Source organism: Morone saxatilis, unplaced genomic scaffold, assembly GCF_004916995.1.
Source record: "Morone saxatilis isolate NCDOM2014 unplaced genomic scaffold, NCSU_SB_2.0 Contig21, whole genome shotgun sequence".
Taxonomy (NCBI): Eukaryota; Metazoa; Chordata; class Actinopteri; family Moronidae; genus Morone; species Morone saxatilis.
Window position 1 is genome coordinate 17,405,387 of NW_023339774.1, and position 25,375 is coordinate 17,430,761.

At 40.7% G+C, this 25,375-nt stretch overlaps 1 protein-coding gene across 2 annotated transcripts in view; it reads right to left on the bottom strand.

The window, feature by feature from the left end:
* lamc3 (laminin, gamma 3) overlaps positions 1 to 24,761 on the bottom strand; it is a 30,641-nt gene extending 5,880 nt beyond the window's left edge. Inside the window, exons 1-11 of one of the 2 annotated variants that reach the window (XM_035668455.1) lie at positions 24,643 to 24,761; positions 21,968 to 22,195; positions 10,859 to 11,047; positions 10,306 to 10,551; positions 9,019 to 9,172; positions 8,785 to 8,927; positions 8,433 to 8,611; positions 5,438 to 5,618; positions 4,128 to 4,372; positions 2,952 to 3,028; positions 2,479 to 2,613 (exon numbers count right to left, since the gene is read on the bottom strand). In XM_035668455.1, coding sequence (XP_035524348.1) covers positions 2,479 to 2,613; positions 2,952 to 3,028; positions 4,128 to 4,372; positions 5,438 to 5,618; positions 8,433 to 8,611; positions 8,785 to 8,927; positions 9,019 to 9,172; positions 10,306 to 10,551; positions 10,859 to 11,047; positions 21,968 to 22,195; positions 24,643 to 24,736 — 1,871 coding nt within the window. In that variant the 5' untranslated portion in view covers positions 24,737 to 24,761. Of the gene's footprint in view, positions 1 to 2,478; positions 2,614 to 2,951; positions 3,029 to 4,127; positions 4,373 to 5,437; positions 5,619 to 8,432; positions 8,612 to 8,784; positions 8,928 to 9,018; positions 9,173 to 10,305; positions 10,552 to 10,858; positions 11,048 to 16,403; positions 16,538 to 21,967; positions 22,196 to 24,642 lie in introns of those variants that run through there. The other variant, XM_035668456.1, reaches the window with a different exon arrangement.
* Positions 24,762 to 25,375: the final 614 nt, after the last annotated feature.

Sequence of the window (25,375 nt, forward strand, 5' to 3'; positions counted from 1 at the left end):
ACTTGCCATATTTAAATCTATATAAATCTGTGAACAAGACAATGCAACTTGTTAAGAGTGAGTGAAGAGGAGTAAAGACAACGAAGAGGAGTAAAAAGAACGCAAAGTGTTAAAACTAAGCTTCAGAGTCTCACATATAATTCACATTATTCAGTGCAATCAATCTCATTCCTTAGGTCATAGAAGTTCTTGACTTGCCATATTTAAATCTATATAAATCTGTGAACAAGACAATGCAACTTGTTAAGAGTGAGTGAAGAGGAGTAAAGAGAACGCAAAGTGTTAGACAGCGCAGTGGATGTTAAAGTGCCATTTTTATCACCTCCACAGCTGTAATGATAACCAATCTGTTTTGCCTCAACAGAGTAGAAACATAAAAATCACAGAGTGTGTGTCATTCCTGTGTTCTTGCTAAAAATAATTCCTTTTGGCAATAATACATTTCACATGTATTGTATAACACTGGAATGCTGGAGGTTGTTGTAAGTGCCTTTAAAAACAGCCCATATGGTTGGGTTAAGTAAATGCGACAAAAACAGCTTGGTTTAGTTTAGGGAAAGACTGCCCACAAGGTTAAAAGGAAATAAAATTCGCTGTATATGGGTAGACTGTCAGCAGTAGAAGAAGCACCCACATCTTTTGCTTATGTAAAAAAGTGTCAATACAGCAATGTAACAAGTCAAAAAAGCACGTATCTAAAAATTACTTGTTCTACCAAAAAAAATGGGCCCTGTGACTGATTATTTATCAATATATTATTATAATTACATGATTGTTAAGACTGATTCATCAATGTACAAGTTTAGTTAAGAGGTTCTCTAACCAAGGGTTCAGCCACGATTAAAGGGTCACCAGATCAATTTGGACGGTTATGAGATGATTAATGGGGGAAAGGGGAAGAATAAAAGAAAAAAAACCTGTTCTGTAACATAAATAAATATAATTTTTTTTGGCTATTCTTTTTTTTTTTTGGTTAAATTTTGTTAAACATCTTTATGCCTTAAACAGAAACCTTTTGCAAAGTTCAGAGGGAAAATCACAGACATTTGAAACGTGGTAAAGAACCTCAGCTAGACACTGCTTCTTTTTAAGGGGACAGGTAACCCCTGGTTTAATCTACAATCTTGCTTTTGCTGACCTCCAGCGGTTTAACATTTCACCTTTTTGCAGTGATGTACAGGTGTACTTCAGAACCTTGTGACATCACTGCTGGGTGTGGTTACAGGTGCTACAGAACACACTACTGAACCACACCCATTGAAACACACTTGAAAGTTTCAGCCAGAGAGTGCAGTGAAACATTGAAGTTACATTGTATTCCATAAGATCATTATACATTTGTTATGCAAGATCTTAATGTGAAAAGTAGCTAGTGATTATACCTGTTAAATAAATGTAGTAGTATAAAGTACCTCAAAACTGTACTAACGAACAGTTTGTGAATAAATGCACACTTTAGTGGTGGTATAAATTGTCACACTATTTTTGCGTTTGCTAATGGTACTGAATATAAATATAGAGATTTATTTTCAGTAAAAAGTGTTCGAACTAATGAGGATAAGTTAATCTTGAGAAGAGTCTCAACTACTAACTACAGCTATTTTTTTTCCATGTTTAAAGAGTTTTTGGGGACTTTAATCAAGGGTATAAAGATAGAGGGCGGTGTATGCTGTACAGATTGTAAAGCCACCAGAGGCACATTTGTGATGTTGGGCTATATAAATAAAATTCACTTGACTTGACTTAATACAGGCCTATTGTTAGTGACAGGCTGAATACTTTTGTCATCCCTCTGACTGAATAACTGCCCTGCCAATAAAATGCGTCTGACCTGCTTAAGTTACCAACACATGGGGAAAAATGTGTGGGAAATGCAATTTTATGCTGCCCATCTGTGCATAAACTGCTCAATTCACATCCTCTTAAGTGACACACACATACACACACATCCATAAGCACAGACATACACAGTCGTATAGCAGTGCTCCAAAGATTAACAGAACTCTCCTGAACCAAGCTGACTACTGTTAGAAGGGGGTAATCAATTTTGAGTTGCTCGCTTCTTGCTCTCATCATGGCCACCGGAGGGCTTTTTGCATCATTCTGTCTAGCATTCAGGATAATCCTCAGAGCAATCACACGCTAGGAGATGCAGCGAGCGTGCGGCAAATCCAAGAAAGCAATAGGCTTACAGTGGAGAGAAGCTGTCCCCCTGTGGCTAAATGTCTTACTTCTAAACTCCAATGTGCTTTAAAAGGCCTCTGCAAAGAAGAGGACCTTCTGTAATACAGGGATAGGTGCACTTTGTTAGAAATATACTGCAAAAGCGCAGTAATCCAGGGAGTCATGCAGCTTGTTGGGATTTTGCAATACAAGATGCTTTATGTGAATGGGAGACATTCTATTCTGCTTGTGCTTGTCTGTGTGTGTGTGTGTGTGTGTGTGTGTGTGTATGTTTGGATCCATTGTTGTGCTCACTGCTCAGTTAGGTTCCTGATGTACTCCTCTGTGGAGTTGTCCTGCAGTAGATCCATCAGGTAACCGAAGGTCTGCTTTGAGGCTCTTACCGCCCTGCTGGCTACGGCCTCAATGTGGTCTGCCATTTCTCTGTGACTGTGAGGCAGGAAAAAAAAAGAAGACAAAGTGAACGCAGGAGGAAAAAGGAGAAAGTGAGTAACATAGAATAACAGATCATTACAACTGCCTGAGGAGAGATGAAATGGATTTGAGCATCGATGACTTCCCCTCACTGGGTCTCCAGTCCAGATTTCTGTAACTACCACATAATAGTGCTGCATACTCTGAGCAGCCGAGGGCATCGATTCACAGTGGCCTAACAACAACGTAAGTGACAAGCTAAAAGAAGGAAGCAAGGAGAAATGAAGTTCCACAGATTACTACGGTGGTCGTTTCTTATAATTGGCCTTTAAAAGTCCATTCACCTGACTTACCTTTTCATCAGGACCTGTGAGTCATTGACCATAATGTTCCATTTGTTAGGTCCTGACATCACCTCAAAAGGAATTATCTATGAAAAAGAGAAAGCAGGTCTGAGAAATGAAAAAGTATAGGTTCTGGCCTTGAAGAGACTTTACCCTCTTTTGACATGTTTAATTAAATCATGTGAATCTAATAATTGCAGGATTTTTCACACTACAGCTGACTGGGGAGGTTTTTTTTTTTTACACCCAGCGCTGTTTTCTTTGTGAATATATGTGTTTGGATATGTGTGAAATCTGTTATAAATATCTAGGAACAGGTCATTCGCATGCCTTCAAAATGGTGGTCTGGGGTTTACTTTAATTTAGCAAATAATGAAACTCCTCAAATGATCCTCCACACTATGTATTCAAAATGGTTCAACGCAAGGGAAAAACCTCCCTCAAAATAAATCCCCTGAAGTTTTGTCCTGATAAATGTAATGTGTATACCGTCAAATGCGGAATCCTTCCCCGAGTGACATTTAATTTGAGAAAATGCAAATAAAAATGGGAAAACTGAATCAACAATTGACACTCTAGCATTTTTTCCTTCATTTTGGGTGGCTGCTCTGATTATTAATATGAAATTAAATTGCTGCAGCTACAGGCTTACCCAAGTGATAAGGGCTGCAAAGGTACAGTGTGTCTGCACGCACACACACAGGCACACAATCAGAAATAGAGAGCTATATATTGGCAAAACTAGCTCTCTCATCTCCCCCAAACCTAAATAACACGGCAGCAGTATCCATAATAGATTCCTGCAAGCGTTGTGGAGAGACAGTGGAAAGCCTTGCGGTGGGTGAAGAACAAGTTGTTAATTTTAGTGTCCATCAAACATCCTTTGGATTTTCCTTAGGAGGCATGAATTTGCCACTCAGAGAGGGAGGAAGGAGGTTGAGGTGTGAGAAGGGGCTCAGAAATATTGCTTTGCTTTGGGGGATCTTTGTGGATCTATACAGAGGAGCTCCACCAAGAGTAGTAAACTGCAGCATCCCAATATTAAGGACAAGAAATCAATTGCGTTACATACAATATAAGCATGCTTGTGGAGTGGTTGAACTATCCAGAGCATTTTATGCAATGAAATACGTGTAATATATGCTAACTATGTGGAAATGAACGAATGCTGATATGTTCGCCTACCATGTTGTCCAGGTCCATTGTTGCCCGCTTTAGCTGTTGTTGAGATGCTCTGATCATGAAAATCGTCCCTGTGAAGGTTTGACAAACACCCCTGCTCCCTTCATCCTTCCTGCTCTCCTTCCTCTCTTCCTGTGTCATGCTGATGCTGCAGTTCAAAGTAGATGTAATGCCATGCAGCTGGGCTAAGAGTGTGCCTGTAGAAGCTTCCAGCGAGGAAAATTGTTTTATGAAGGCCTCCCGTGCTTCTGAAAGAACAAAGAGCACAAAGCAAATAAAACCCACGGTAAGTCCTTCATGGATTATTTCACCAAGAATATTATTCTTCCAACTCTGTGTAGCTAGAACATAGCTGTATTTTAACACATTACTCTCCTTTACTGTGTGAATCCAGACTCTCGTCCTTCCTGTCTATCTGTTTGTAGTAAAAAAAAACTATTCCTATACGCAATTCTGTCCAGATGTTAACACTTTTGTCAGAGTCTCACTTTGTATTCGGTGAGGTTTCGAGTCAGTCTGGAGCACAATTAGTACAATATGTCTGCATGTTTGTTGCTTCATTTTGTGACATACTTTGTGTCTTATAAAATGAGACATAACAAGTGTGTGTGCCCGAGTGTGTGCTGTTTTAGCCACCGTGTTGATCCTGTTGCTCCCACATGCTCATTAAACTATTATTGGGCCACAGTGTCTTAAAGTGCATGGTTGATGACTACGTGTGTGTATGTGTGTATAAGTATGTGGGTGTTGGGTGGGGGGTTGTTAGACAACTGTTATCGTGATTGCAACTATAATCATAATAAACCAGGGATTAGAGATGCACCGCCTGTCATATAAATAGGGATTAAGTTGGTCACACAGCGCCTTGTTCTATATTGTTATGATTTGTCTCCATTTGGCCTGCGCAGCTGAGCCTGTAAGCCCTTTCCCCCCCAAAGATAATGAGGATATATCAGCATTGTGTTAAAGTAATTGGGAGAGGTTTGTATTGTTGCCTGCTTCCTGATTTAATCGCTTTGTTGTGTTGTATCTGTCACACTGAGGAGACACAGACAGAGCAACAGCCCATTTGTAGAACGCTGGGGGCGGTTTCATGTCAAATATCTTAGCCATGCTTGCTGGTCTTGTATGTTCTGATATGGCATGTTATCATCTCACAGCCAAAATGTGACACAATAGTTACAATGGCACATAATCGAGCTTCACATTTCACAAAGCAACGACTGCCAAGTGTCTTCTTACATGGCCACATAGGAAACATTAGAAAGAGTGACAGGCCAAGTGGAATTATCTTGGCTTCTGGCTGCTGTTACCTTGGAAGGCCAGAAAATCCTCCAGAGCATTGGGTAGAGTATCCTCCCTCTGGTGCTCATGCTCATAAAGCTTGGCCATGTGATACTTCAGCAGGTGGTGCTGCTTCCCAAATCTACCTCGGCAATCAAAGTGAGCTAAGAGCTTCTCCAAATCCTGCAGGCGAGTCCTCAGCTTTTCTGCCTGTAATAGCACAGAGATTTATCACTGACTGTGTCAATGAGAATACAAATTTTGCGAGACCAAAAAAAAACAAAAAACACAGGGCTGCGACAACAAATACTACAGCAAAAATATCTATCCATCCAGATCTGTATTTATTTATTCAGACACAGGGATTGAGATAGGACTCTGATTCTTGGTACACCCTAACATCAAAATGTAGTATTTCAACAAAAGCAATGAATAAATGAATATCAACAACAGGATAAGGATAAAATACACTTTTCATATCCGCATCCACTCACACTATTCTCTCCATAGGATGTGGCCGAAGAAAGCATTTCAAGAGATAATTAGATTAGACTTCTTAGAAAATGGAAGTCCAAGTCTGAAAATGCAATGAAGCTGCTGTGATTGGCACCAATTTGTTGACCCTGGAAGTGAAATGGTCCAGAGCTATAAAAACAGCGTGTAATCTCACTGTGATCACACCTCCTTTTCACAAAGGAGCATGTTACACGTGCCACACACATGTGATTGACAGGCGTGTTCTATGTGGTTGTTGATTGTATTGAGTTAGCACCCAGGGTGCTAATGATCTTTGATTGGGTCAATTTAACACCAGGTACAACATATGCTTTACAGTGCTCCTCTGCAGTGATTTATTTGTGCCTTTGAATACATACCATATATCTTTCTTATTATTTTATTCCATTTATTCCACTGTTTTCCAGCCTCTTTTTAATATCTCTCTTGATCATCGATCACACATCTCTGTCTTTTTCTGCCTTTCTTTGTGCTTGTTAGTCTTTTCCTTCCTGTGTGTAAGCCAGAGGAAAATGTGAGCAGAAAGATAGAGAGTGGGAGAGGCAGAAAGGGAGAGCTCTGGGAGACTGAGGATAGTGAGAGTAATTGCAGGTGTTCAGAGCAGACAAGGCTTGGGATGTTCACTGAATTGCTAACACCGTGGAAATCACAGCATGCATTCACACAGGTACAAGCCAGTCCGGAGAGAACACAGAGCCACTTTAGCTGGAACAAGAATATGTACAGAGAGAAGACAGAACATGTCAGTGGTATTGGAAGCCAAATCCAGGGACGCAGCACCTTAGCATACAGACGTGGGTTGCAACAAATCTAAAGGGACAGAAAGAAGCAGCACAGGAGATCATTAGGGCAAAATGTCTCTTTCTGTTTCACTGCACATCTACTGTTTACTTGGAATCTACAAATACAAAGCAGCCATATGGCTGTCATGAGGGTTTGCAAAGGCAAGATGTGCTAGGGGGACTGTGCTATTTCAAGAACAAATTGTACCTCATAATAGCAAGAGCCAAGACACAATCTGTGTGCAAAGAATTTATATGAATATGTGCAGCAAACATACATTAATAAATGTGAATAGGATAAAGATTCAAAGCAAGTATGTTTACTCAGGCAGTGTACTCAAAAGTCTGAGATACTGACACCTAACGAATCTAGATTTTTGTAAATTGCTGCACTTTCCTCCCATTACATCTCAGAGGGAATTGCTATGCTTTTACACCACATTTATCTGACAGCTGTAGTTAAAGTAAAAGAGTAAAAACATTCGTGCTGAGACTAATAAATCAATTAGTTGATCAACAGAAGATGATCTGACAATTTTGCTAATTGTTGAATTAATTTAACAAGATAAAATACCAAAAATTCTCAAATGTGAGGATTTGCAGCTGTTTTTTCCTGGTTGATATCAATGTAAATTAAATATCTTACAAACTGCAAATTTGTGATGGCATTTTTCAGTATATTTTTATTTATTTAAATAATCTACAGAATAATGAATAATTGTTGAAACTTAAGCTTAAACTTAGTTAGCCAGGACCACATGTAACACTATTTATTTAAACCTTAAGTGTTTTTTCATGGATTACATGCCTACTTGTATGTGAAACGGGTCCCTCGTAGTGATGACTTACTTGACTTGCAGAGCTTGTCATCTCACTCTTTTCTGGGCCTGCGCGTAGTGATGAACCTACAGACAATTATGACAGACTTTGCAATTCCCCTCAGATGTACAGCACTTTCAGCCTCTTTTAGCTTACTATTTTGGTTTTCTGGCCCACAACATTACTGTTATGGTTCACTCTCAACTTATAGCACCGTTTTGAGGTGAGTCAGGTGGCTGTTTCCTGCAAAAAAGCTCTTAACCCTTGCTTTACATTGTAGCACCAGCTAGTGAAGCATTTAGCAGCTGAATAGCCAGATATTTTCCTCAGGAGTTACAGCAGTGGCAGTTAGCCTTTACCAAGAAAAGAGACATGTGACTACTGATAACTGTTGTATTTATCTTGTGTCTTCTTATCTGTCTTGGTTTCGTTCAGAGTTGAAGGCTGCAGTTTCAGGACAGGACTTTTGGAGTAAAGCTGTGTGCAGGCTTATCCTAAGCTAGCTCTCGCTGGTCAGTAAATACCTCCAAACTAATGTCTCCTTTTGAAAATTCTACATGTTTATTACAGAAGTTGTGTTGTGTGGGTGTGGAGGCTTTGAAGTTGTTTAAAGGCACCTTTGACGATTAATTAATTATTTTTGTAATGTAATTATTGTTGCTGTTGAGTAATTAGTAAAGTAATGCAATGGCTTTTTCAGCTTCCCCACAGCTGTCTGTATCTGCTGGATGTGTGAATAAGCAATTGTTTGTCAAATTGGGGATATTTCAGTTTTTGTGTTGACATCATGTGTGTTTAAAGCCACTACTGTATGTGTAGAATTTGAAACACTTTATATTTTGGTGCCCCTGAATGGTGGTTCCTCACACAAACACACACAAACAGCAAAAAAAACAACTAAACTCACCTGTTTCTTGACAAGGCCATAGCAAACTGGGCATTCCTCACACTGGTGTGTATCTCTGGCGTGGAAATAGTTTAACTCGCATTTGTCGCACTTATAACCCACGAAGCCCTGGCGACAGTGGCAGGTACCGTTACTGTGACACTGCATGGAAATGGAGCCCATTGGGTCACAGTTACAGGCTGGGAGAGGGTACAGGACAGCAGGATGGGACCACAGGAAAGACAGGAGAGCAGCGGAAGAGCATATGTACACATTTGAACAGTTAGCAATGCCTTTACAGTATGTGCAATCTGTATTAAGGGATTAGAGGATGGTATAGTGCAGTTGCGATGCCTGAAGTAAAGTCCTGTACCTCTGCAACCTCGTGACGAGAATCCAAAGAAGCCCACACGGCAAGAATCACAGAGTCTCCCCTCCACTCCTGCACGACACACACACTGCCCTGTGATTGGATGACACGCGACTGACGAGGAGCCAATTGGATTACACTTGCACCTAAGGAAGGCAGGAAAATATTTTAATAATAGATTCAGTGATGATATCTATTCAACAAATCCACTCAGTATTTCATATGTGATTTCCATACCTCTCACACCCTACTTCGGGTTGGAGGTTGAAGAAGCCAACTTCACAATAACTGCAATCCCTTCCGGTCACATGACTGAGGCACTGACAATTTCCTGTCTGAGGGTGGCATTCATTTACATGCCTAGAGGTTCCGGCAGGATTGCAACTGCATGCTAGAGAAAACAAATACAATAATTTCATTATCAAAACAATGACAATATTACTTTGTTAACAGCTCAAATCGTGGCAATGCATCATGTTAGCATGGAGGACATTTTATTTGATTTGATCTCAGACTGCCTGAAGGAAAAAATAGAGGGAAATGACTGACGGTACCAGGGAGACTCGTGGATCTCTTTCTGACATTGTTCTGTACAGAAGTTTAACCTGTGGCTTAAAGAGGATGAACACATCACAGCTATTACTCTTTGGGTCTCTGTCTGCCTTGTTTCATTCAGTCAGAGCTTTTTTAATTCTCCCAACCCACAGACTCTCTTTTTTGTCGGACTCACAGCAGCCAGTTGTCCACCCCATTTTAAGCTTTCGCCTTTCATGACTTAAGAGTGCTACACCTGTTGAATTGAAACTCCTGAGCTGATTCCATTTGAATGCACTATTTTCTCTGTTCCTTTAAAAGCTGAACCCAAGGCCATGTAGTCCTTAATGGAATTTGTTCTGAATATTGTTCAGACTATGACTTGACTCTACCTTACTTGTAGTAAACAGAAAAAGTTGAATCCTAACAGTCATATTGATGGCATTTCAAGTATGTCTTGGGTGAGGACTCAATAATTTGTAAAGATCCATGTTTTAAGATACATAGAATTACTCCGCAGTAGGTTTTCCACAATTGCCTAGTCAAACTTCTTAAAATTACATACTCTCTCTCTCAATAAATCATAAAGATAGTAAATTCAAGGTCTGGTGTGTAGGAGTTTATGGCATTGGGTGGTTGCTGATTGCAACCGACCGAAACTGCTTGCCTCAATCAAGCATGTAGGAGAAACTACAGTGGCCACAAAAAGCCCCTATCCAGAGCCAGTGCTTGGTTTGTCTGGCCTGAGCTACTGTAGAAACATTGTGGTTCAACATGGTGGACTCCGTAGAAGAGGAGCCGCTCTTTCTGCAGATAAAAACGGCTCATTATAAGGTAACAAAAACATAATGATTCTTATTTTCAGGTGATTATACAGTAATGAAAACATACCTATGCATATTCAATTTCTGCCAATAGATCCACCTAAATGTTACACACTGGCCCTTTAATTGACCATTGTTCCCTTGCAGGCCCTTCTAGGTTACTCACGCTTGCACTTCTGGCCAACTGTCTGGTTCAGGGCATCGCCGTAGAAACCCCGCTGGCAGCGTTGGCAGTGGTCCCCCTCCGTGTGTCCCATGCATTTCAAACATCGGCCAGTGATGCGGTCACATATTCCAACCGCGTTGAAGTCCACATTGCCGTTGCAGTTGCATCTCACACACGGACGAGCTGGCCCAGATTGTCCCAGGGGGTCACCATAGTAACCATCTTCACACATCTGACAGCGCATTCCTACACAGGGGGAAAGGTGAATGAAATGGGCAGGAATTAGATGGATGACTGAGCTGGAACACAGTTGGAGGTCATGTCACCTCAGAGTATGTTATAATTGAATTAAAAACTCATATCAGATGTATCTGAATTACATGTAGCATTGTAGAATGGCAATCCCTGCAAATGAGCAGCTTTAAAGCCACAGTCTTTTCAGCATCAAGCTGTCTTGTAGAAATGGGCTTATCATTTTGTTCTTGACGTGAAGCCCATTACTTACAGTGTGGTGCCATAAAAATGATTTTACATTGTCGGTGGTTCATCTCACCTGTCTGTCCTGTAGGGCAGTTGGTACAGACCACCTGTCCTGTCTCTGCAATTTGGGCACAGCTGGTGCGGTCTGGGCAAGGGCAAGGCTGACAATCACCAGGCATGCCAATCAAAGCGTTGCCATAATAACCATCCAGGCAGTGCTCACAGGTCATCCCGGTGGTGAAGTCTGAGCACTCACAAACACCTGAAACAGAGAGAGGAGTATAACAACTACGTGCTCCTACTACACACATGCACACCTGCTTGTATTCGTCATTGTTTTTTCCACAGTTTGAGTTTGACACAGATAGACCACAGAGGGTGATGTTTCCCCCATCACCAGCAGAGTGTGCTGTGTCTCTGACCATAATGGCAGCCACTCCACAGCACAAAACCGCTAAGAAAACATTCTCCACAGCCCACCATGGAGAGAAGACAACTAAATTCACCCCGACTATAATTGCTTTGGGAAATATAAGAGCCAAATGCAGTCCGAAAGACCTTCAAGAAGTAAAGCAATTCCCCTACCAAGTGGGAGAGATTACCAATTCTATGATGTCCTAAAAACAAACATGTTGTTTCGAAAGCCTTAGAAAAACAACTCGCAGCCTTAAAAACACTTTAAAGGATTGTTCACGTACAGCATGTATTGATATACACATATATACGCCGGATCTCTGATTCATTCTCTCCTCAGTTTATTGAGCAGATTTTCATTCCTCATTATGCCGTATTTCAAATCCAGTAAACTATAGGCAGCACTGAATGACAGAGATAATCAAAGAAAAAATCCACAGTAGCGAAAAAATCACATCTGGGCAGATTATATGACTGTAAAATGGCAAAACAATTCAGAGTAAAACAACCCTGTCTCTTGCTGCAGCTCAGTGACCTGCAGTGGCTCTAACATCACAGACTGAGATGATAGGACCTGCATACACCCTCAAAGCCTCCTCTGTGCTTGCTGAATTTGTGCAAGAGCAACTTCTGAAATGAAACAGTGAACATTTGACATAACACAATGTGGCATTCTAATTTAATAACTGACTGACTAAAGCTTACAGAGGGGCCACAAAGTAATAAGTGTTAACATTCTTGGAAAACCACAAAGAAAAAAGCAACTGCTAAGATGCTTACAAAGTTAAATTTATCATAAGATCATAATGAGCAGACATTCATTAAATTTTAATCACCACTTATGCATTTTAAAATGTAACAAAATAATAGCTGCTTTTATTCTGCCGTTTGCAACTGCAAGAAGATATTTAGTATGCTTGCTGCACTGTACTGTTTGGCTTTTAGCATTCACTGAGTGTCTGGATATCAGAGAAGTTACAATAATTTGAATCATTTCTAAAATTTCAAAGTTTCTCAAATGACTTCAGCATGGGTTGATAACAATAATTGCACTGATTTTCTAGAGAACACCAATAAGATCTTGATGCATAGCAAATAATACACGGGTATGCGATTTTAGAGTCCTCATTAAAATTTCCCATCACTCCCTCATAGCCTACGGTGTGATTCAGTGAGAAGCTCTTTGCTGTGCATTTTTAAATCAGCTCACGCCACTGAATATCAGAGTAAAGAAATTCTTGCCTCTAGTTATGGGGTCACTGCAACCAATGTATCCCATCACTAAATAAAGCCCTGTTAACTTCAGACCTGTAAGTCAAGTATATGAGATAACGGCTGCAAAGCTAAATTGATCACACAGCCATTAGAGGGAACAATTATCCTGTTGCCTGATGAAGTGTAGACTTCTGGGTAAAAATCATTAGTTCGTCGGTGAGGTGCGGTGAATAATACATGATTTCCAAGCACGTAATGCCAGTCATTTAAACAGAGTATTTAGTAATAATGATTGTTCCTAGCATAAAGAAGTGAATCTTTCTTGAATTTCACAAGGCATTACAATGACACTGATGGTGTGCAGTGTCAATCCCCAATGAGCCATAGTAAATTTAATGGCAGCAGAAATGTGCTGACTTTACTGAGTGTGAAGATGACTGAGCGTGATATGAGGCGGTAGAGCCACTGAGGGCCTCCTCGACACTATTATCATTCCATCGGCTCCTCAGAAAAGCTAACGCCATGCATCACAAACTGTGGCTGAATGGCAGGACCACTCGTCACATGATGTTCCTCATCGTCATGCTAATCGTCATTACTTCATAACATCCCTGCAGAATAATTTTCTCAATGAATCAATGAGCGTTCATTCAGACGTAATGAATTGGGATTTCTGTGACGTTCCCTGCGGAGCTACACACTTTGAATCCTTTGACAAATCCACACAATCCCGCTATTCTGCTCTCGCCCTCTCATACTCCTCCCCTTTTCAGCTATGGAGCACTGCACTTCAACTCTGACAACTCTGCTTGTCTGTTCTGTGATGGCAAAGCAATATTTTTGTATGGGAAACAAGAAGTGTGGAGGGTTTATTTATTTCTTTTTTTTAAGAGATGCCCTCCATCATATACACATCAGACTCCAAAGGGCTCTTTTCTACCACTGCTCATTCTACCTGTACCTCATCCCTTCACTCTGCTCCTCATTGTGCTCTCTCCAGAAATACACACACATCCAGTACTAATGCACTTCATTAAGGGAGCCACTTGTGGAGAATAGGAATACAATGGAATACATCACTGCATGATAGCTGCAGGGACACAGAGAGGCACTACAGAACGAATGAAAGACTGGTGACTTTACCTTTTTCCACATTTCTCTCACTCAGTGTGTTTATACTTGTGCGTTATTCAGTGTTCCTCTCCAACAAAGTGCGATGAGTAGCTCCTCCAAAGATAGTGGTTATCGTTGTTTGCAGGAGCTTGTAATAGCTTTAACGCCAGATGGAGATAGAAAAGTGTGAGAGAAAATTCAAAGAGAAATAGATTTAAAATAAGTATGTTTTTGTTTGGGGGAGAAGATCAGCATGAGCCTCTCTTCTGTTATTACATTCTTGCCCTCAAAATCTCATTTATTTACTGACCAAATTGAGTTGCTTAAGATCATTGCATATCTTCTGCACCATCTTGGGAGGTCTTCATGAAGGAGAAGGGCAATGTGTGAGGTCTTTGACAATGTGTGAGCCCAGAAACAAGTAGAAAAAGTCACATGGGTTCAAAGCAACATGTGGCTGCTTGAGTTATGTGACTGTTTAGGCTTCTTTATGCCGTCAATGCCTTTCAAGTGACTATGAAAAAATTGCAACTAAATCATTCTAAACTAAAACATATTTTTTTTCTGCTTTAGATAAGCACCGCATGGATGTGATGTTAATGACTTGAGCTTTTCAAGACCTCCACATTTTCCAAGAGGTTTGTCTACTTAGCCCAATGGAACATTAAGAAGCTTCGGGGCAAGGAAATCTATTTACTAATGCATGTGAACACCCTGTTTTAATGAAGGAGAAGAGGAAACAAAACACAAAGAGAGAGAGAGGGAGAGAAAATTTTGTCTGCAGCTCGGAGGCCTTGAGGGTAAGAGTTGGGGTAAATTTGCTACGGGACTGTTTGATGGTGATGTTGCTCTCTAATTTAACACAGATATGCTGCTAGCGCCTATTGCTGCTGCAGATGTGACTTTTCAGTGGGGTCTGAATGAGTGGACTGCTGCAGAGGAGAGAGGGAGTATGAAGTAAAGGAGGAGGAGCTGTATATTCTGTCCACCCCCATACATAATGTGCACAATACGGATGACTGGGTAAATATGTTTTGTCAGGCTGTGACTGTGGAAAATAAATGCATCAATTCCTTTTTTGTGTACAGAAGCTGTCAGCCAAATTGCTATGGCCAAGGCCCTAGGACATCAGGGATGGGAACACTAAAGGCAGTGTGTATAACTCATGTTGTCAGTCACATAGTTGTCAAAGAGGAGTTGGACAATACTCTGTATTTTACTCTGCTCAAATCTCAATTCGCCCATGAAACTGATGCAATAAGCTACTAAATGATTATCCTTATCTTGCAGCCTTATTCGATTTATCCAGCAAGGGGGAAATTTCCCTTGGAATGTAAACAAGTACTTGTGACATATTACATTAGGTAGATACAAGTATCTGTGTTTGTGTGGCCTGTCCTCTTCCAGGTCCTCAGGATGGACAGGATGTCATATGACTCAGGTCCTATTAGGTGACACCTGAAGTTTTTCAATGTCCATGCTTTGAATCTTGTACAAACTGTGAAGCCCCCCCAGAGGCAAAAAGTGATTTTGGGCTACATAAATATAATTTGACCTGACTTGACTCATCAGTCCACCACTTTGGTCCTCAAGTATCCCAAGATCTATTAGTTGGATTGCATGAGTTTTTCATTCATGGTCCCCTGATGATGAATCCTTTGGTCATCCCCTGACTTTTTATCTAATGCCACCAGCTATTCAAAGTTGTCACTTATCCTGTGAAGTATTTCAGTCCTACTACTGGAGGGATTGGCACAGAAGTTTGTGCAGACATAGTCTACAGATGATGCATCTTATTATTTAATTGGTGATCCCCTGACTTTTCCTTTAGCCTCCACCATGAGGCTGACATTTGTCTTCAGTGAAATGTTTCAACAGGTGGATGGCCATGATATTATATTATATTACCCACGCCATTATGAGGTAATTTTAGAGTCCAGTGTTATTGGTTTATGACAAAACACCTGCAAATGAATGACATTCCAGTCAACACCAGCATGTTTAATAGGCGCCTAAGCACAACCTCGCAGAGCTGCAAGCATGGCTGTAGACTTGCATGTCCCACAAATTGTGTGATATCTCTATTTACTTCTATTTACATTTTGTATAACCAGCTGCAACAAAGTGAAAGACTTAGTAGCTCTCTGTAAGATACAGTGTGTGGTTTAGTTCTTTACTAGAGGTTATTTTTTCATGCTGTTTTTAGGCAAAGAAAGCTTCCTCATTTTCATTAATTTTGGTGATCCACGAAGTTGGTTGTGCTTTTGTTTTCCTTGTCTAAAATAATTTCATCATGGTAAAGGTTGAAACCTTTTCAGACCGGCGATCTCTGACAGTGTGACTGGAAACCAAGGCATGCAGACAGAGTGTGCACATTGTTTATCTTTCTATTTATTTTTGTGTAAAATAAATGCGCTGGTTGTGAGAAGATAAGTAAAGCGTGCTGAATAGGATCAGCAGGAGAAATTACATGGTAAGATTTATTCTAACTGACTACATCTGTCTTTTTTGCTCTTTCTCAGTTCATTTTCCCCTCACTGTTGCTCCTCATATTCCTTCACACTGATACAGACCAGGCATCTAAGGGCTTAGCCTGCAACAAATACAGCCCACCAGAGAGATTAGGGGACTGAATAAGCCAGCACTAGAGCCAGCTTCACTCTCTATCAGTTTGTCTGCCTTAACTTTCTCCAATAGATTTTTCTAACTAATGACCTTAGAGAGCTGAAGATGGCATTTAAGCAGGCATTTGGGAAATGCTGTCTCATTCTAAAGCGGCTCTTTGTTGGTAAACACTCATAGTATCCCCCATTTTAACCTAGCATTCTAATAAGAATTACAATGAGCATCATGTTTGGTAATTTTTTCATACGTACCATAATTGATGCAATGAGACAGGTACTCTGGGTGATGGCCTTTATTAGGCTGACTTCAACGTATTTCGCTGCAGGAGCCCCTGGTGGTCCATTCCCCTTCACAGACCAAGACCAAAAAAAAGCTTCCGTTGCCTGACCTCCTCCGCCAGACTGCAGTGGGCGTGACATTTAGCTATGCAAAACCACTGTGCATTATTCAAAAATTTGGCCCCGCACAAATGTCAAAGAGAGAAACAAGCATATGCTGTTATGAAACAGAACAGGGAACAGAAAGACCTTATTTACTTGTAGAGCAGATGCTGCATCCAGTTACTTGTGGTCAGCAGAATGCAGCTCACTATAGCTGGCCTTCTTAATCGCCGCAAAATTAAAGCTATAGATCCAAAGTAAGTGTTGAAAACATGTGGTTTAATTTGAAGTCTGCGCATTGGGCAAATGATCCCACAGCAGTGAATGCACAGTATGGATACACTGACACAAATCATTTAGAACCACAGTAATCGACATCTTCAAATCTTTAATGCTTTTATGTGCATCACATAAGAATGCAAAGAAGATTTGTGTTCATGAGATATATTGAAAACAATGGGAACTGTGGTTAATGGGCTAATAACCTATTTAATATGGGATTTCTCATTAATGATTAAACCATTCCCCCAAACGATTGCTTCACTAAAGCATCAGTGTTGCCTTTGATTGTGTGTGGCTTTTGAAAATATTAAATTTCAGTTTTGTGGCAATTACTATTGCGTTTTAATGCTAATTATATGTAATATGCTTATGGCTGAGGGCAATGGGAAAAAGGCATTGAGATAGATGAGACTGATAGAAGTAAAGTCTACAGTATCTACAGCACATGATTAGGCCAAAGTTAGATTATTTTTTTGATGACTTACATAGTATGCAGTAATTTAAGAAAATATAAGCATGTTAGCTGTTATGCTAAGATTTGCTAATTATATCTAAACACAACATACAGTTGAGGCTGATGGGTCATCCATTTTGCAAGTATTTCATTATAAACCAAATTATTGGACAAATTCAAATTCTGTCCTGATGGTTCGTGCTGCCTGAAAAGTTAAAGCAAATTTCTTACAATTCACCCTGAGGGGGACATAAATGTCTGCACCATATTTCAGGGCAATCCATTCTATATTTGTGAAGATATTTAATTTAGAACAACAAACTCATGGTGGTGCAAGAGGAAAAGGCAGAGGATCAAGCAATTGTTGCTTGGGCATTGCAGTCTCAACCCAGTCTGGACCAAACTGGTTGAGTGACTGATGCACAGGCTGACATTGCATTCCCTAAAGCCACACTGCTAGCTAGCATGGCTAAAAAGGATCAGCCAATCAAAGCGGCTGAGATTTCCTGACTTTTAGGTCAGAAAACACTGGGTCACCCTTCACATGCTACTAGACCCTTCTGGTCTGGTCTTTCACACCCAATGCCCTCAGTTTGTAACACGTATTTTCTGTTCAAAATGTGTAGTCCCCTCTCTCTTGAGTGAATGTCTCAGACTGTTACAGGTTTGGAGGTACTCCCCATGAATAGTAATTTGAATTTACCTCCCAATTATTTAGCAGTTTTTGTCTTTTAAATTTATATATATATTCATTTTGGCCCCTTTACATTTAGACTCAATTGTCTTCAGACACAGAAAACATCTTTAGATGATAAAAGTGTGGTTCACCATGGAGGACTAACACAGGTCTATCAGGGAGCAGGGCTAACAGAGCAGCTTTAATACAGCACCCTAATGCTCAATACCCAGCAGTGACTACAGTGTCGAAAGCGTCATGTGTTTCATTTGTTTATGTGATTAATGAGCAATCCCCAACAGTGTGGGCTGTGGAGAAAATTGAGTGTCTCCATTTTATCTATACATTACAATCATCTCCCTCCTTCTCCTCTCCTCTCCTCTCCTCTCCCTCAAGCTCATCCGTTTTTGTTTTTGGCCTCTGCCCAATTTGGTATGGAAGCATGTCCAGTCGTGGTACGCTGAAATGAAAGTATGTTTAAAACTGTGGTAATGCGTGCACTGCACACAGTTTTGTATCTGAAGGACATATGTTTCACTTCATCAGCCCTGCAGCACCAGCGCTCGGCAGAAATTGTCGTTTGCTCGTTCCACCACAAATATTAACATTTCCAATCTGTTGTGTTGCGCTACAGCAAATAGAACCGACACAACTTAGAGAGTGTTAATAAATCATGATTATGATGCACCATTGGCTGCAGCTTCCCTCGGCAGCCAGTGAATAAACTTCATCCCAATTCTGTCTGTGGGCACACCCTGCATGATGATACAAGTCGTTAGGTAATTATACAGCAATTAACATTCTGATAGGAGAAACAGCAGGTTGGTCCGCCCTCGTGGTGACAAATGATGAACAGGGTGTCTCTAATCGACTTACTTTGATAGTTCCCCTTGACCTGAACTTATAGATTTATGGAGAGCTTCTGCTGTTTGTTTGCTTTCCTCCTTTTTTATTAAAGAGAAGCCAGCAGGCCTTCAGAAGATGATGTGCCATCATCATCCATTTGAAAAAGAAAAGCTAATTTTAACTAGCTTCCTTTACTGATAGTCAGCTTATGCTATTCAACCCAAGAGATTCATGCCAAAGGACACAACACGGGGGATTTTTGATCCATGACTCAGAGGACACATCGTGTTCCATATTTAACACAAATTCATCATTTGCATGGCACTTGTGTCATCAAATATTTTTAAAGCACTCTCAGAAGCGTGTGTTTTATGAAAAGATCTTCACAGTCTGTGTGGACTTGTCAGGGGTGAACTCTATGAAGATGCTAAATGCTGCTAAGCGCTACCTGCTGAGTGTAAAGCAAACCTACTTTGATGCTAAACAGTTGAATAATGGGGGTTTCCTTCCAACAAATCACAGCAAAGGCCTTTGTGTTCAGACCACCTTGAAAACTCTCTCCTATCTTATGACACTTTCAATCTTTTTAAAGAACAGGGAAAAATAAACTGACTTTTCAGTTTTTTTCACACATCTGCTCTCTCATTTTATTGTTGGCACTAAATCCTGTTCTACATAAAAAAAACACTTATAAATTGCAAATTCCATGAAAGAACAGATTGTTGGATACTATATTAATATGTGGAAAAAAAATATATATATATATACTATGTACTAATAATATATATCAGTATCTATGAAAGACAGAAGGGTATACGCGTGAGTGGAAACTGGGAGAGGATCTGCGCACAGAAGGGAGTCAAGGACACTAAAAACAAAGTCAAGGTGGCTGGGGAGAGCAGGTGCAATCCTAGCTGAGAGGAAGAAGGAAGCAGAAGACGGCAAGAGGCTGACTAGGGAGTCTGGGGAACAAGAAGAGGCAGAGAGAACAAGGACATGTGTGTGTTGGGTGTGTGTGTGTGTGTGAGCGAGAGAGACATCCAGATTGAGAAGAGACATAAGAGACACAGAAAATCTGCAAGCAAATTAGACATCATTAGCCAAGAGGCGGTTAACAAGTCTAATTAGGGGGGAGGCAGGCAGGCAGTGATACCAGACTTGCTTCCGGACCTCAGACTCACACACACACACACACAGTCATATAAATACACACACAGTCACAAACATAACTCACACTCACAGCCAAAGCTTCAGGCATCTCCTAACTAGGTCAGATCTCTGATACTTTAAGGCTGAGGGTAGGAGGGAGCGATAGAGAGGAAAAAAGAGATTGAGGAAAGATAAAAGATGGAGGGTGGGACCTTGGATGGGAGAGTTGTCTGCTCTTGGTGAGATGGAGAGACTTGTTTAAAGCTGTGAGAGTGAGATAGTGTGGCAAAGGCTCAAGGAGAGAAAGAAAGAGAGTGCATATAGTATACACTCATAGCCATGCACATATAAATAACTGCAAAGAGGTTGACTTGTTTACACACCCAACAGCTGCTGTTTTACTTCTGTCATTTACGGGACGTTGAGTTTAGGATATGAATCTAAAAGAATACTGCAGCTCCTGTTATTATCTCCCATAAAATGACAGGTGCATTAAATGCACCCTTCTAGTTTAGCTGTTATTATAAAGATTATTTGTGTGAAATGAGGATATTGCTGTATTAGTACCAGCCATCCAGTTCTCAGTTTGAGTGATAGCTTGCCAATGCTCCTGAGGGATGACTGAGTTACATTCCCTTGAAGCGATGATGACTGAATGTCAGTTCTGGAAAGACACAGAAAAATGCTTCAGTCGAACAGCCTGCATCTCTTTCTGTTCACTCTGCTCTCTCAGAGACACAGTGACAGAAAATATTGTCTCAACAACCTCTGATGATCCTTCATCTCACGTAACTGTGGCTGAACGCTTCAGAAGAATGGCTTCATTGCCTAACTAGCAACTTGGATCAGTTTAATATTTTATAATAATACTTTAGCATACTGTTGTGTTTAAAATTCAGCAAATGTTTGTGCCATGACGAGTACTAATAGTGGTGATAGTTTTGAGCACTGACTCGGGAAGTAGTGGACTTTTAAATCAGTTTAGTATGATTAAACTCTTTTTTACAACCTGTTTGATGCTACGACTTTAAATGGAACAAAGATAATGAAACATGAGGATGGATATGATTTACTTTCCTTCTTAAAAGAGTCCTCCTGGGATGAAGTATTGTACTTTCATGAAGTTGGGGGACTTGAGATGAGATATTACAAAAGCAAATGGTCGAAGTTAATGATATCTTGACTTTTATTTCCTAATATGGTTTAAGCTGCAAAAATGCTAGATACACTTCCCATAAGGCAACTTAATAGCCATCTTTCACGGCCGTGTTCATATCATGTGGTACGGATGGTAGAGATTGGAAATGATTCCCCTGTTTACGACTTGCAATCCTTAACAAGTTGGTCGTGTGAGGGTTACAAATACTGTGACCTGACAGTATCACACTAGAGTATATCCATTAAATTCCGATGTGACAAGCGCGGCATTAGACCCTTCCTGATTGGTTAATGCCTGTGCCTGTGTCTGAAACCACTCCCTCGTTCACTCATTCACGACTCTACAGTGTATAATAGACACTGAGAGTAGACACTCAGAAGGAAGAATATTCACATTTATAAAATACAGACAGTTGCATTGTGGGATTTTTAGCACAAAGTACTGTACATGCCATGGAGTAAATATAATATACTATATAGTACATAGGGAATCATTGTGGACTGATTGTATGTATTACAAACTTAACTTTCTGTTAATCAATATACTTTCTTGGGTTTATTGATACACTTTCTTAAACTTAAACCAAAGCCATAGAAGACAGTGTACAGCTGCTTTCATGGGTTGTCGAGCACTCCCTGTGACTAGAAAATTGACATTGGCAAGTAAAAGTGGTGGAGTTAAAATATCCAATATTGTGCACTTGATTTGTGAATTCATTTTATAGGCTTTTCTGGATGTGCAGTCACTGAAACGGATACATTGTTTATTGGTCGTCAGTGAAGTGGCACCAAAGTCATCATGCCTTCCTGACATTTTCTAGAACACAATTGTGTAAATGTCAAATATACGGTAAATGCTTGACTTATTACCTGTCTCCGGGTGACAGGTTCCATGCTTGTGGCAGTTGCACGGCACACATGTTGAGAGAGGCCCTCTGCCGGGGTCTTCCCGGGTGAATCCTGGGGCGCAACGCTCACAAAACTGGCCTGCATAACCCGGGGGACAGGAACAAGATTCTACCCATGGGGCTGGAGGACTTGCTGGACCAGAGGAGATGAAAGCTGAGGTCAGGGTTACCCCCGCAAGCTGCGATGTGTCTAGAGTGGAAGGAAGAGAAAAGACAGGAAGAGCGCTATGTCATAAACCTGATGCTTTCAAAGGTCAGTAGTAAACTGATAATTGTTTCCTCAGAGGGCTGTTGAAGTGTTTGGGGCACCTGCTTTTCTCTGGATTTTGGAGGCATGTCTGCGTGTATTTGTGCCCGTGCATGTTTGCGGGTCTCTGTATCTCGTTAAGCAGTTGGTTATTAGCATTTGTTGCAGTGCTGTCCCTCCCTCCCTGTCTCATTACAGGTTCTGGCCTGTGTTTACAGTTTACAGTCAGACACACACACATAGACACACACCTATACACACACCTATACACACACACACACACACACACAATAACAGATTCATCCACCCACAGGCCTCATAAATGCCACACTTAATGCTCACTTGCACACGCACGTGCGCTTGCATGCGCCCACACACGTACACTCATCACCCAGGGAATCTTTGATATAGCAAATGAATAAATCACTGCAGCAGAGCAAGACGAGAAGAAAAGGAGACAGGAGACTCGGTGGAGGTATGTCAGACGTGCAGTTCCTGTGGGGTTTCAAGATCCCTCTCTACTCTCATGAATAGTGATGGGGGCAGGCCATCCTGAACCGAATCCCTTTCACCCTGTGCTCTCTAAACCACAGTCACAGAACACAAAATTACTTTCGTTCCTGGTCCGTTGCTGATTCTGCTCTCGATGAAGATAGATAGATAGATAGAATATGCTGAGCATGTATGACTATGCAGCTTCATCATTTAAGAAATAAACCTAGTGTGAATGAGGAAAATCTGACTGGAAGAAACAGACAGGGGTGAGAAAGTGGAAGAACCAGAGGAGAGGAAAGACCTTGACTTCTAACGAGTCATGATCCAGCCATTCCTTCAGCGCTGATGAAACCCAGTTCATTTGCACCTCAGAGGGATAATCAGTAGGCAAGCCTGTCCTCTTCCCTCTCCATGACTTGCCTTAGCCTCTACCCTGTACTCTCCTCTACCTCCTGAATTCTATTAGCTCATTCAACGAGGGGGAAATGTGCAATTAAAACCGCTTTCAGACACTGTACCCTATATTTCAGTTAATTAAAAACATTTCATTTTAAGTCACGCTGTGCAAGTTCTCTCCATCAATCCTTTGTCCGAGAAACCTTGTCAGACCAGTTTAGATTTTAATTCCCATGGCTCACTGCAGCCCTGCGAACGATGACAATTTAGGTCTCCTTAGGTACCTGTACATAAAGCCATTAAGCCATTGACTTCTCAGAAACTCCAATATGCCTATGCTCTCTGTTCAAAACCCCATTTTTGTGGCAGTGGAAATGGAAGGCCTTTACGGTGCCTGCCTTTATAGTCAAAAGACAATACTGTCATTAATATAATACAGTTATAAGAGAATCTCTGTGGTGCAGAGAGAAATGTTAAGAGTAAAGGAGAATATGAGAGGGATAGGAGAAAGATGAGAGGACAACTTTATGGGATTTTGAAATTAAAGTTTGCCGCGCAGCCTGCAGCGATAAGGCACTTCTAACACTGTTTGCGAATGAGTTTGGGACCTAACACAAATCATTAACAGAGTTTCTCCCCTGTGATGTGCAATAGATGCAGTGTGAACTGTGTGCTTGACTTTGTTTGCACGTTCATGTGGGTGGGTGGTTACAGGAAACAGTTTGATGGAATATGCATGACTGTGCTTCTGTTTCTGCGTGCACAAACCGGTCTTTTGAATGTACAAGTGCACATGGAACTACACAAGAGTGTGTGTCACAATTCCTGCACTGAGCAACTAATTAAAATGGTGTAAGTAAGTGTGAGAGAGCTGGTGATTTTGGCCAGCTGTTCTGTCTTCTTGGAGCTCTAATCCGCCGTAATGCCTCTCAGATCCTGCCTGTACTTTACAATAAAGACTATCAGATAGAAAGGGAGGAAGGACATGATGAAAATAAGGGGAGGATTTAAAGAACTAGTTCCTAACATCTGGGAATAAATGTCCCGTTTTTTTTGCTGAACCAGATTTGGAACAGTTGAACTATTCCCTGAATACAAACACTGACATTGTTTTAGCAACTATCTTTGGCGCAGCTTTAATAATTTGTGCTATTGTGTGATAAAAATGTTAAAGATTTATTTTTTATTAATAAAAATACCAGCAAATTTTTTTTTGCTGGTATTATTTGTAAAATGTCATCCATTCAGACATAATATTATGCCTAAATGCGCTCACAGATTTACATATACACACCACTTTGCTTCTAACTGTGGCAGGTCAACAAGAATGTAGTATGGAGGTATGTGCAGTGCAATATATAGATGGTACGTTAGAGAAGTTTAAAGACAAAAATCCTTAAAATAACAAGCAAAATAGAGCCTAAAGTAATTGTGTTACAGACATTAATGGCAATTTAGAGTCTTTACACACACTAATACACACAAAAACACACACTTACAGTTGTGTCCTCCAGCATTGCTGATTCTGAGATCTGTCAGGTTGTAAAGGAGATGTTGGAAATCAAAGGCAGACAGTGCAGGTTTATATCTCATCTCATTTTCATGAAGCCTGTGAAATAAGGAGATAGAAAACACATAATTTACAGTATGTTGATGCAGTGCATTCAAATGCCAACAAACAATGATTAAACACCAAAAAAAGTCACGTCTTGCAGGTACAAAGACATAAGTGGAGTGAATGTGTTTGTGTGGCTGATTTATGAACAACTCGAGTGTTTTTTTATAGCAATTTAATTACTTCCCACAACTAGGAACATAAGAAATGTCCTGTCACAGCTTGACTTTTTATGGCAGGCTATCTACAGCACACTACTAGCAGACACACACACACAGCGCAAAGAAAATGTAAATGTGCTGACTTCAACACATATTCAGGGTCTTGATCGTTGAGCTTTGCCATCTGCTGAAGGATGTTCTGCAAAGCCAGGCTGCACAGCTGACATCTGTCTGTTTTACTCCAGGTATCATGCACTCTTCCCATCTTGATGAGGGTTGCTGCGTCAGCTCCACACAGGCAATGTTGTGTTACGCAATTTACTTCCAGGATCATGTGAAGGTCCCAGAGGCGACAAACAGCAGCAAGAAGGTACAGGTACACAATTACAGGTAACACCTTATAATATGTGATAGCTAATAATTAATAACTACTCATAAGGAGTTCGGTCTAGACCT